Genomic DNA, 14,182 nt, shown 5'->3' on the forward strand with positions numbered 1-14,182 from the left:
CATTGTTTTACAGAATATTTGGTAGCAAAACAATAATGAGGTTGTAGCAAATGTTATATGTGGGATTACATTTTCTCAGTAGTACAGATTCTAGTATTTTTGTTGGGTTGAGTTCCATCCTTGGGGAAGGAAGCTGCGTTGGCTGAGTGGGTTAGACAGCTGACTTTGTGGTGATTACGTGCCCGACTCAGAGAGTGGGTTTCGAATCCCGGATGGGACACAACCCAACAAAAGTACTAGAATCTGTACTTTACTGAGAATGTGTAATCCCAAATATTACACGAGTTACATTAGACCACTTTCTAAATGGCATTGTGTATCAATAATCAGGCTGCATGTTCCTTGTTCAAATTCACAAACTGACACCTAAAAAGAATACTAATACATTGATTTGAAGATCACTCAGTGTGATAGTAATTGTTACCAAGACATTGGCATGAATTTATCTAATATTCATTATCTATTTGTCTATTTGTTTTTGTGTGTCCATTAAGTGTTTTGTGTTAACTTCAACTTTAGAATTCCCTGTCATCATTTTGCAGTAGTGTTGAATCTCAGATAACTGTTGTTTTTGTAGTTACACAGTAGACCATGTGATTGTGATAAGTTGCCTCTGCAGCAGTTTTTGAAATTCCGAACTTGCCCAGACTTAAATGACAAAACAATATTTAAAACAAGCATTTAGAAATCTGTTTGCAAAAATGCCAGGTATTTCAGATTCTGTGGATCAAAATTGTTGTTTACTTTCAGATTTATTGTCCATTCTTGTTACTTGTGTCAGTGTGCTGCTTCTTGAATCTCCCAGTCCCAGTTCTTATTACAGTCTTCATCATCTTTCCTTTGTCAGTCGCTGTGTTTCTTTTGTTCATGGAACAACCCTCACATGTTTCTTTATGTATATTTGTGACAGAAATGGCCACTTCATGTCTCAGTTTTTTAGTCCAGCTTTTAAAAACTGTACTGAAACAGGCATGAACGGAAACTTGTATTATAAATATGTATATAACAATGTTGCAATATGATACTGACGTTGCATTGTCTGGTCCTGACAAGTATCAGTATTTAACACATACCTGAACTTTTGTTATTTCTGTGTTAGGCAATACCACTATATCATGCTGTACTATATCTGCAGTATTCAAATTTTAGACGAGTCAATTTATTTGGACACAAACTGGTCTGTTATGTATAAGATAAATTAATTTGGCAATTGAAGTGGCAATTTCTTTTCAAAGGTGTGTCCATGTGGACAGGTAGGGCCTCTATGTGTCTGTGTTTGTTTGTCTCGTGTCCCACCTCATGTTAGTAAGTCATATCAAACTTATGTGGAAAGTTTTATTTTATAAATATATGCTTTCTTTTCAGCAAAATGTAACCTCAAAATATGAGATTTTATATAAGAAACATCTGCGATGTCATTGAAAAGTTGAACTTGTAGCCATGCGGTTAAGATGTTTGTCTGTCCTGCTGCAGACCCATGTTTGAATCCACATGTGTTTCTAATTAGTGACTGTCTTTGTTTATGTGTCCTGCAGCAAGATATTGCAGCTACAATATTGTTAAAACAGGCCTCTCCTTCTTCTTTTATGACATTGCAAAATATATAGTATTTATCTAAAGAAATGTGAAGTGTCTTTCATTGCTAGAAGAGAAAGAGATATTCTTTTGTGGCAGTTAGAAATTTTATCTGATATTTTTAATTCCTTCAATGCTCAATATGTAAAGTTTGCCTAATCAATATCAAAATAATCATAAATTCATAACCTATCCAATGGTTAAAATCACTTAATGCCCACGAAGTAATTACTTTTATCATTTGTCATGAATCTTGAAATAGACATTGGAGTGTGAACTGTGAAGTGGATATTTATTCAATGTCTTCAATTAATTCATAATTCATCTGGAGGGTTTGAATGTATTTTCAGAATATGTTGAACATGATTAAAGCATTAGATGTCTCCTTACAGCCACCAGGAACTGCACCTCAGCCGAGTTCCGCTGTAATGATGGGACATGCATTGATAGATCCCAGGTTTGCAATGGTTACCCTGACTGTGATGACAGTTCAGATGAAGACGCCAATAGATGTGGTATGTTTAGCACAGCCAATGAGATTACATCATTAGTAGGGAGATAATTATATGTCATAATGTAACAAATGATGCATATCAAAATGCTGAAATGTTTGGTTGTTAATCATGGTAATGTTTATAAGCCAAAATAATGTAAACTTCTTTCATGATTAATCTTGTACCATTCCTCTGGCAGTTCTGATGAAGATGCCAATAGATGCAGTATGTCTGGCAGATCCAATGAGAGTACCCAATTAGTAGGGAGATATTTGTCATAATGTAACAAATGATGCATATTCTTAATTATAGTGAAGTTTAGGTGCAATAATGATGTAAAATATGATTCCGACCCTCGTTCATGATTAATCGTGTACCAATTCCTCTGACAGTTCCCATCCTGCCCGAGCTGTGTCCGGAGGGCCAATTCCGCTGTGGTGATGGTCAATGCATTGACAGCAGGTATGAGTGCAATGGAGCTCAGGACTGCCGCGATGGATCTGATGAATTGAACTGTAGTGAGTTATCTCCCTTGCATTGGTATTCTCTTATTTCATTATTATTTTAAAGGTATCTATTTCAGTCTTTGATTCAGATCATATTTATCTCATTGAAATTCCTTTGTGTAAACTTGCTATCTCAGACATATAAGCATGTAATTTTGAAATTCCACAAGAACATCCTGATGAGCTGTTCAACACCCAGCTGGTCAAAAAGGTGTTGGTTGGCATGACAACACCTGTTTCAGGTGTCCTTATGTTGCTGTTGCAGGTGTAAAACAATATACCCTATGTTAGTGTCAGGTACAACAATGGTCCTCTTACAGGTAAAAAGCAATATTTCAGGTGTCCTTATGTTGCTGTTGCAGGTGTAGAGGGATATCGCCATTTTCCTATTACAGGTGTAAAACAATTTATCATCCAAAACTGTGTTCCACAGGAAATATTGCTTGTGTGAGATCAATGATATCTCCTAGGAGATATCGTTTTGACAGTAGATTTTGTACAATGCCCTGACTTCAACAATTACATGACTCACAATGCTATGACTTCAAAAACCTTATGATGTCACAATGCTATGACATCGCTGCACTGCAAGCCTATGGCATATTCAGAGATGTACATCTTGGTGTAAAGTGATGTCACAATGTTGCAAGTGTAAAGCAACACTGTCAATGCCAATGTTCCTGTTGCAGGTGCCCGCTGTTCCCCAGGAGAGTTCCAGTGTGCGGACTCCTCCTGTATTGATGAGCGGTTCCGCTGTGATGGTGTGCCAGACTGCTCAGACAGTTCTGATGAGGCTGCTTGTCGTAAGTATCCTGTCGCGCAGTCAAGGCGCTGCTTTCGTGACACGTCGCAGCAAGCCAGTCACCAACCATTCATGGGTCAGCTACCCCTCGTCTCATAGCACAGGTCAATGTCAGTACATCGCGGGTTCGTATACATTATGTTTCTACATCATGTCTGAAACACAAGATCCATTTGTTCTGTAATCGTGATGTACACTGATTTATGATCAGGTAATGAACAGAGCATGTGTATAGCTCACAGAGGTCAAATGAGCCCTGATTCATGCATGAGCTTTGTGAGAAACTGCTGTTGCCATATGTTGGAGTAACATGTAGAGTAAAACTGTGGACTATAACAAGAAAGATAACTGATGCAATCATGGTGGCCATTGGCAGTGTAGGAAAGATGTAGAAAATCTAGCCTGTCCACAGGACTGGCAGGTCAATATTTTTACCAGTCCTGCCAAAATCTAGCCTGTCCTCCAAATATAAATAAAACACCTTCGGCAGTAAATATTCAAAAAGGTTATAATCATTATATATATGTCATTGGTTTGCTAAAATTGACCCGACATGAGGACGGACTAGATATTTTTTTAACCCGTCCTCCACAAAATTCACCCGTCTCGGACGTTGGGACGGGCTATCTTTCCTACACTGCCATTGGTTCCCCTCTGGTTGAACCAATCTGTGGCTGACTGCAGCCGAAAACAGCAGTATTCAGGATGATGGAGAAAAGTAGTGTATACAAACCTGTGAAGTACTTGACAGCATACAAGATTAGATTTTTTTTAGATGCAGTATTTTGCCTGATTATACTCATGTGTAAAGGATGTGATTTTGAGTTAAATAACTGAAAACATATTTTTATAATTAATGATTGTGTCATGTGTACCAAGACTATTGAATCTCAAACACATGCTAAACAGACCCATGAATCCCATATCCGAAAGCGCATCCTCTTTCTAGTGTGTACCAAGACTATTGAATCTCAAACACATGCTAAACAGACCCACAAATCCCATATCCGAAAGCGCATCCGCTTTCTAGTGTGTACCAAGACTATTGAATCTCAAACACATGCTAAACAGACCCACAAATCCCATATCCGAAAGCGCATCCGCTTTCTAGTGTGTACCAAGACTATTGAATCTTAAACACAGGCTAAACAGACCCACAAATCCCATATCCGAAAGCGCATCCGCTTTCTAGTGTGTACCAAGACTATTGAATCTCAAACACATGCTAAACAGACCCACAAATCCCATATCCGAAAGCCCATCCTCTTTCTAGTGTGTACCAAGACTATTGAATCTCAAACACATGCTAAATAGTGGTGTAACGATTCATCGATAGTATCGATGTTTGCATCGTCAACTACGTGATACGAGTGCATCGATACAAAACACATTTAGGCCATATATCAGGATATTTATATTGCAAGGGTCCATGATACATCGATGTATCGCCACAAGAGACAATATATCCCGATACTACTTAAATACTACTTAAAGTTGTAAGGAGTATTGCATTAGGAGTAGGAAGGGAGTCTCTTTGAAATACTTTTTAAATTTTAAAAACAATCTGAACCTTATAGGAATCTGTTTGTGTCTGCCATCTTTGTTAGATGAACAAAGGAGTTGGTGTATCAGTGAAAGAATGTGAAAATTTTTCAATCTCAGTGAACTGTAAAAGACTTGTCTTTAAGTAATTGAAACATGTTTTAGTTGTTTGACAAATAACACCATTTATTAACAACTATGAACGATGTCGTAGCTATTTTAAGAAAGAGAAGATATATTTAGAAAGCATACTTAAGAGTTTGTTTCAGTGATTCTGGTATAAATTACATTGAAATGTCAGTGAAAGCATTGGTGGAGAAACACAACTTTCCAAGGGAAGCCTAGATCAAAGGTTTATGTTTGAATTGTACTTTCTTAAGCATTAAATGCTGAAACTTTCATTACATGAACAGCCTTTTAAGTGTGTGTGAATGTTGCACATGTTCTGCTGTATAACAAATAAAGATTCAGTCATTATATCTATCATATATGTCCTGTGTTTAGAATTGTAAAGTATCGGGATACGTATCGTATAGCCATCACTGTATCGTGATGATAATCATCTCGCAGGTTCCTTGCCAATACTGTCATGATATATTGTATCACCTCATTAAACTGGTATCAGGATATATCGTCTCGCCACTTAGGCACCGATACACAGCTCTAATGCTAAACAGACCCACGAATCCCATATCGGAAAGCTCATCCTCTTTCTAGTGTGTACCAAGACTATTGAATTTCAAACACATGCTAAACAGACCCATGAATCCCATATCCGAAAGCTCATCCTCTTTCTAGTGTGTACCAAGACTATTGAATCTCAAACACATGCTAAACAGACCCACGAATCCCATATCCGAAAGCTCATTCTCTTTGTAGTGTGTACCAAGACTATTGAATCTCAAACACATGCTAAACAGACCCACGAATCCCATATCCGAAAGTTCATCCTCTTTCTAGTGTGTACCAAGACTATTGAATCTTAAACACATGCTAAACAGACCCACGAATCCCATATCCGAAAGTTCATCCTCTTTCTAGTGTGTACCAAGACTATTGAATCTCAAACACATGCTAAACAGACCCACGAATCCCATATCCGAAAGCTCATCCTCTTTCTAGTGTGTACCAAGACTATTGAATCTCAAACACATGCTAAACAGACCCACAAATCCCATATCCGAAAGCGCATCCTCTTTCTAGTGTGTACCAAGACTATTGAATCTCAAACACATGCTAAACAGACCCACAAATCCCATATCCGAAAGCGCATCCTCTCTCTAGTGTGTACTGACCCATGAAGCGTTGACGCTGAAACCAATCATGTCATTCACAAATGACTGTAAATGTTCTATTTATCAAATGACAAATCAAATTCATGATCATCTTGAAGACTTGTATGGTCAAAGGGGCAGGGGTGGCCCAGTGGTGTGAGGCGCTGCAGTTCTCTGTGTTGAGTTCTAGCCTTAAGCCATGGGTTCAGATCCCTGGTTTCACATGGTTATGCATTTCGGTTTGCTCACCAAAGTGGTAAAAGTCATGACCACTTCCTTCCAGATCAGGCTGAAATGCTGTGCTATACATGAAATACTGTGAACGTAGCCCCCAATCATGTGTATCTTTGTGTCAACATAAACCATTTATCCATCACTGCATCAAAAGCCAAATTTTCATATGCTTGCAAAAAGTCAAATTTATGAGAAATTGAATAAATTATTATCAAAACTGATGAATTGATATGAATAATCCTTGGACATTTTGTGTATTGCAGTTCATCCCTTATACCATGTGTAGGGGTGCAATACGTGTTTTGTATGTCATGTCATGGTAAAGTCAGCTGATTGTGGTATTTCATTTGTATGCCTCCTCTGTATTGTAAGTATACACACTTGGTTGTATTTGTACAACACTGTTCATGATTTGTGCAACACTTGTGTAAGTTTTGTGCCACATGTTTCTTGACAATTGTCCAGTCTGTCAGTGAGTATTGTTTGTCCATATTGTGCATTCAACAGGTGTAAAGGGTAACTATTTCTTTGTTGCATTACGTCAAGTAATTGTACTTTTGTTTTTGTTTGAACATGTAAGTTATATTTGTCATTCTGCTTCGATCCAAAACTGTCAAAATGCTCTGCCTATTGCTTACTGCAATGATTGCCTGCTTCATGCTGTCTCTGGTACAGGTTTTCAACATTGTACAAGTTTACCCATGACAACTGGATTGTAGATTTGAGAATTTCTTAAGCAGCATACAGAATAATCCTGTCTTATGGGGCTGACTGTGTTTAATTGAAGGGTTACATGTCTAATTAATGTTGGAATTATCCTTGAGTTTAAATGGGTTTGATTTGCAGTAAAATACCTTTATAACGAACTCCAAGGGACCACTGAAATTAGTTCATTATACCCGTAGTTCACTATTCACTTTTTTATATGATAATATAAGGTTTATTCAGGACTTTTAAAAACAGTTCGCTATAGCTGTCAGTTCGTTATATCCGTGTTCGTTATAAAAGTATTCTACTGTATTTGGGTAATACTTAAGTAATTGAGTCAGTAGGGTAAATTTGGTCATTTGAAACTCTTAACATATGGAATGAAGGGTCTATATATACACAGAAAACTGCTTGAGAAATTTCTCAAACCATGATCTAGTATGACTGGTTGCTTATACGTACAACTCCTTGTTTGTAAATATTCAGCGCCATCCTTCTATATTCACAGCGACTTCTCGATCAGGTAAAGTGTTCTACCTTCAGCCGACTCTCTTGTTCAAGCTGTTTGCATATAAATGTATCATGCTGTTAGCGTTCAACTCACGTTGTTCAAGTGGTTGCTTGAGCTCTGTTGTATCTGCATGTTTATTCGCTGTGCAATGTAGAGCACATTTTGAAAATGTAAATTTTGAAAAAATCAATCTATATGACAAGTTATTTTCTTTAATTCATTTTATGAAAATGAAATTTAAAATGTTACATGAATATTTATCAGTATAGATTTGGAAATGAATCAAAACTGTCTATAGAATCAGAAAATGAAGATTGTAGACTTTCTTTGTTTTGATAAGGAAGTATATGTATACAAGCAATCACTTTGTAATGTTTTTTTGCTAACATATAAGACATTCATTCTTGCAGTGTATTCATCATAATTAATATGCACTTTGTGCTGCCACACTGGTTTTGGTTGTAAATATCACTGGAAGAAGATAATCAAATGTAATCCTAATCTCTATGCGCGCCTGTGTACCTATTTCTCATTATGATATCGGATATATCACATTGTACTATAATTCATATCACATACTTAAGGAATATGTTATACTTAAAATATAACACTGCCACATATTTGATATGCAATAACACCCTATATCAGTATGTCAAGATGTGTTCACATTTTAAACATGTTAAACAGTGTTTTCATTGCTTATATTTCATGGTCTATACCTTTGCTTTTATTGCTTTTATTCTTGACACTTTTCTACTGTGTCAGTAAGAATTTGGTGTTCAGTTCTTCTTTTTCAAGTCTCTCTTTTCATTGAACTTTAGTTTAGCTTAAACTTCTATAATTTCAAAAGTGGTAGATAGATTAGTGATCTAGTTTACACTCTGTGATACTCTGTTGTAAAATGTTGTGACTGTTCAAGTATAGTGTCAGCTCTTGTGAAGAGCATGGGCTATTGTTTTTATTACTCGCCCGTGGAAGATACTGCAGTGTAATATTTTTACAGCAGTATACGTATGACGTCATAATCGTTTACAGTTATGACGTCACAATGCTAATACCTCTGTCACAATGGTATTAGACCTTTCTTGACTCGTGAAAAGCTGAGTCATCACACTACGTAGATAGTTTCTATCAGTTTTTGTTGGAGAGTAATAAACAGAATACTAAACTCGCTTCTGTGAAATACCATTTTTATTAAACTCGTGAAAGATTTAGCATCAAACTCGCTTTCGCTCATTTGATACCAAATCATTAACTCGTTTAATAAAAATGGTATTACACGGAAGGTCGTTTAGTATCCTCTATATATCCCACGATGCATTATACCACTCTGTGCAGCAGCATGCACCAGTCACAATGCAGGCACCACGTAACAGGATCCTGCTGGTTATCATGGTTATACAATCCCCGTGATTTTGAAGCAGAGATTTGTCTTGGGAATTCCCAGTTGGGAAGAAATAAGTTCCCAAATGGGAATTGAGAAGTTCCCTAATAATTTTTATATTTATATTTTGACTTATAGTAAGTGAAACTAAAGAATTGTTTAAACTTCTTGTTTAACATGCCTATCAAATTTTAAAAAAGAAGAATCTTTAGAAATCCATTTTTCCTACCAATGATACTGTTGAGTTTCCCAAGCAGGATCATGTCATATCTACCCACTTCGAAATGTTGTCATCAAAAGCATTTCTTTTTGCAAGAAATAAAGTAATTTCATAACAGGACAATGCCAGTGATATTTCTATAAAACAGATCATCCAGTGTCGGTAAATATTGAAACCTCCATTACATCAAGTTGCATCTGAAACGAACATACCATCCTGTGGATACAGGAGAAAGATCATCGAGTTTGGGTTTATTCTTTACCCTTAACAGCTTGAAAACAGTTCCAGCAAATTAATTAACATTATTTGAAGCTATGTAAGCATGTGTTCAGTTTTCATACTTACAATTGAAATTGTGTGAAAGTTTTGTTTCAGACCTCAGTCCTGATACTGACATGGATATGTTTTATTTGGACATACCATTGTTCCTTGTGAAACTTCATCTCATTGGGACATGTCACATTGTACATTATGTTACATAGTTTCACTGGGACATACCATTGTTCCTTGTGAAACTTCATCTGATTGGGATGTGTCATATTGTACATTATGCAACATAGTTTCACTGGGACATACCATTGTTCCTTGTGAAACTTCATCTCATTGGGATGTGTCATATTGTACATTATGTTACATAGTTTCACTGGGACATACCATTGCACCTTGTGAAACTTCATCTCATTGTAGGACATGTCACATTGTACATTATGTTACATAGTTTCACTGGGACATATCATTGTACTTTGTGAAACTTCTCCTTGTCACATTGGATGTTACATGTCATATTGTACATTATGTTACATAGTTTCACTGGGACATATCATTGTACTTTGTGAAACTTCTCATTAGGATGTGTCATATTGTACATTATGTTACATAGTTTCACTGGGACATATCATTGTACTTTGTGAAACTTCTCATTGGGATGTGTCATATTGTACATTATGCAACATAGTTTCACTGGGACATACCATTGCACCTTGTGAAACTTCATCTCATTGGGACATGTCACATTGTACATTATGTTACATAGTTTCACTGGGACATACCATTGTACTTTGTGAAACTTCTCATTAGGATGTGTCATATTGTACATTATGTTACATAGTTTCACTGGGACATAACATTGTACTTTGTGAAACTTCTCATTGGGATGTGTCATATTGTACATTATGCAACATAGTTTCATTGGGACATATCATTGTACTTTGTGAAACTTCTCATTGGGATGTGTCATATTGTACATTATGCAACATAGTTTCATTTGGACATATCATTGTACTTTGTGAAACTTCTCATTGGGATGTGTCATATTGTACATTATGCAACATAGTTTCACTGGGACATACCATTGCACCTTGTGAAACTTCATCTCATTGGGACATGTCACATTGTACATTATGTTACATAGTTTCACTGGGACATATCATTGTACTTTGTGAAACTTCTCATTAGGATGTGTCATATTGTACATTATGTGACATAGTTTCATTGAGAAGGGTCATATTGTACCGTACATTATTTGACATAGTTTCATTGGGACATATCATATTGTACATTATGTTACATAGTTTCACTGGGACATATCATATTGTACATTATGTGACATAGTTTCGTTGGGACAGGTCATATTGTACATTATGTTACATAGTTTAATTGGGACATATCATTGTACTTTGTGAAACTTCTCATTGGGATGTGTCATATTGTACATTATGTTACATAGTTTCACTGGGACATGTCATATTGTACATTATGTGACATAGTTTCATTGGGACAGGTCATATTGTACATTATGTTACATAGTTTCATTGGGACAGGTCATATTGTACATTATGTTACATAGTTTCATTGGGACAGGTCATATTGTACATTTTTTTACATAGTTTCATTGGGACATATCATTGTACTTTGTGAAACTTCTCATTGGGATGTGTCATATTGTACATTATGTTACATAGTTTCATTGGGACGTATCATAATGTACTTTGTGAATCCTCATTTCATTGGGAAATAACATATTGTACACAGTACTACACAGTCTTATTGGCACATTTCATATTGTACATTGCATGACATGGTCTCATTTTGATGTATCATATTGTACATTGTATTCTCACACTTTGTACTGAGCAGGGCAATAAGTTCACAGTTCAAGTATTTATTGTGTGTGCATTGTAAAAATGATTGGAGCTGAAGAAATAACTACCATACACGTTATATACTGCCGTAAACAAGACACCTTATTCCATTTAATTATATAGAGGTAGCTAAGTGCTTATAACATTCACTTAGCACAATGAACACCTAGATTCAGTTCCCCACATGGGTACAACATGAGTACTGTGCTATAACTGGAATATTGCTTAAAGTGTTCTAAAACCATATCGCTCACTCCAACACCAGGCCAATGACTGGAGTCTTCCTTTAGGTCCAACTCGCTCACATACCGATCTGAAATTTTCTTGCTCTTTTCTTATTTCCGGCAGTATATTTACAGATATTTTCTGAGTATTCCTGTCTGTTATTAATCAGAACTAAGCTTGGAGGATCAGATTTTGAATAAGTTAAGAGCCAACATATTGTTTAACAGTACTGTAGTAAATGTATCATGGCAGGTACTTAACTGTTAAAGTAGTTCCAGATTTCTACGTTATGTTCCCAGGTGAAAGTATATTCATGCATACATGACTTAATTTCAGCTATTGTTATCAGTGGGACTAAAAGTGTAAAGCCCAACGAACAGATCAAACTTACGTGTAACGCTTCCAGCACTCGGCGGGATCCCGTCACTGGTCTGGAATGGTATAAAAATGGCCGAAAACTGGAGGAAGATCGCAGGAATGTGATTTTGAGGAATTATGGGAGAGACAGATACTATGTTAGTGAACTATATGTGCGTAGAACGCGTGTTGAAGATGGTGGACGTTACACTTGTCGTACTGAGCGAAATCAGGAGAGTATTGACGTGAGGATTGAAGGTAGGTGTTTGACCTAGCAATATGGGCGCCACTTCACATCGGCCAAAAGATGAAATTGTGACAGAAACTTTGTCCTTATTTCAGGACAAAACTTGTACCTGAGCATCCAGGTTGTGAGTTGGGTCTCAGTGTAATATCCAATGAGAAATCTGGATGTTATGATGTCAGCAATATAGATTTTATCACTCACTTGAGATGTGTTTGCACAAATTTCTTTGTCACCCAGCAAACTCTATACTTATGTTATTTGTGAAAGAGAGGAGGTTAAGTATTCTAAGAAGGTAGTCAGAGGATAACAATTATAACATTTTCAGTGTTTTTCACTCCTTGACAGACCTATGTTTTTTATTGTTTCAAACATCTGCCTGTCACTTATGGCTATTTATTTTGCGTTTGTAAATTTGGTAAAATAATCCTACCTAGTAACCATTGATGTAAAAATCTACAGTAACATTTTGACCATGCAGGACTTCATCTGAAGCAAAAGCTATTGGTTTCCCCAAAACAAAGACCCACAAGAAGGTGGAGGTGTAAACCACACACATATTAGTGTGGTGATGGGCACAATAGTCATTTGGATTCTTTTTGGCATTCCTGCTCTAGGTATTTGGCTTGGGAACATCTGTGAAAGAAGTAGTAAATTTGTTCTGGCCAAAGTTTGGAACTTGAAAGTGAAAGTGAAAGCTAATTTTGGTTCTGAAATGAAACTGATGGTAATTATGTAATTAACACTAGCACATGAGACTGTACTATAGTATTTGGACTACAGTATTGTTCTAGTGTAATGACTCTAGTATTACTTAAGTATTATGTCTACTATACAGATTATTTTGTTTTTTTAGAAATTCTTTTTAGCGATATATGTAAAAGGATAAATTCTATGTTTAAACAGAATTTTGACATGTCTGGAAGTGTCACATCAAGACGACATGGGGAAAGTAATGTTGCAAACATTTGTTGAGATAATATGAAAATTTGTGCTAAAAGGTGCAGTGATGGTTTATCCTATGCCTAACATCTACGTTATGAAGCTGTTATTCCATGTCTATGTACCCAGAGAAGTGTTATTTATACACAGTTATTACACATCACGGCCTTTGCACCAAATGAATGACTTTCTTTGTCACTAGCTAAACGTGAATGCTCTGCATCGGAGTTCCGCTGTAGCAAAGGCCAGTGTCTGGACGCTGCTGCTCGCTGCAACGGTGTCCCAGAATGCATTGATGGCTCTGATGAAGAGAACTGCCGTAAGTTACATGTCATTGTTCCAGCAGACATAATACAGTTGACATGGCAGATATTTGGGCTGTGGATTTTTGTTGTTGATAAGCCATCCCCCAAAGTGCCATGGGGGTTCGGACACCTGAACCCCACCCCCCACACCCCATCCCCACCCCACACCCCTCCACCCCCTCTGAAAAAGACTAAAGAGCACATTGAAGTTAAAGAACCTGCACCACCATATCCATTGGTCTGCACCAGCTGGAAGTGTGTAGAACCTGCACCACCATATCCATTGGTCTGCACCAGCTGGAAGTGTGTAGAACCTGCACCACCATATCCATTGGTCTGCACCAGCTGGAAGTGTGTAGAACCTGCACCACCATATCCATTGGTCTGCACCAGCTGGAAGTGTGTAGAACCTGCACCACCATATCCATTGGTCTGCACCAGCTGGAAGTGTGTAGAACCTGCACCACCGTATCCATTGGCCTGCACCAGCTGGAAGTGTGTAGAACCTGCACCACCATATCCATTGGTCTGCACCAGCTGGAAGTGTGTAGAACCTGCACCACCATATCCATTGGTCTGCACCAGCTGGAAGTGTGTAGAACCTGCACCACCATATCCATTGGTCTGCACCAGCTGGAAGTGTGTAGAACCTGCACCACCATATCCATTGGTCTGCACCAGCTGGAAGTGTGTAGAACCTGCACCACCATATCCATTG

General features: G+C 37.2%; 1 protein-coding gene across 1 annotated transcript in view; it reads left to right on the forward strand.

The window, feature by feature from the left end:
- LOC124267847 (basement membrane-specific heparan sulfate proteoglycan core protein-like) overlaps positions 1-14,182 on the forward strand; it is a 183,073-nt gene that overhangs the window by 65,597 nt on the left and 103,294 nt on the right. The window contains 6 exon segments of the mRNA XM_046702838.1: positions 1,968-2,090; positions 2,462-2,587; positions 3,265-3,378; positions 7,644-7,658; positions 11,953-12,231; positions 13,362-13,478. Of these exon segments, the coding sequence (XP_046558794.1) occupies positions 1,968-2,090; positions 2,462-2,587; positions 3,265-3,378; positions 7,644-7,658; positions 11,953-12,231; positions 13,362-13,478 (774 nt within the window).

Source organism: Haliotis rubra, unplaced genomic scaffold (genome assembly GCF_003918875.1).
Source record: "Haliotis rubra isolate DU_JTF1 unplaced genomic scaffold, ASM391887v1 Scf134, whole genome shotgun sequence".
NCBI classification, from domain to species: Eukaryota; Metazoa; Mollusca; class Gastropoda; order Lepetellida; family Haliotidae; genus Haliotis; species Haliotis rubra.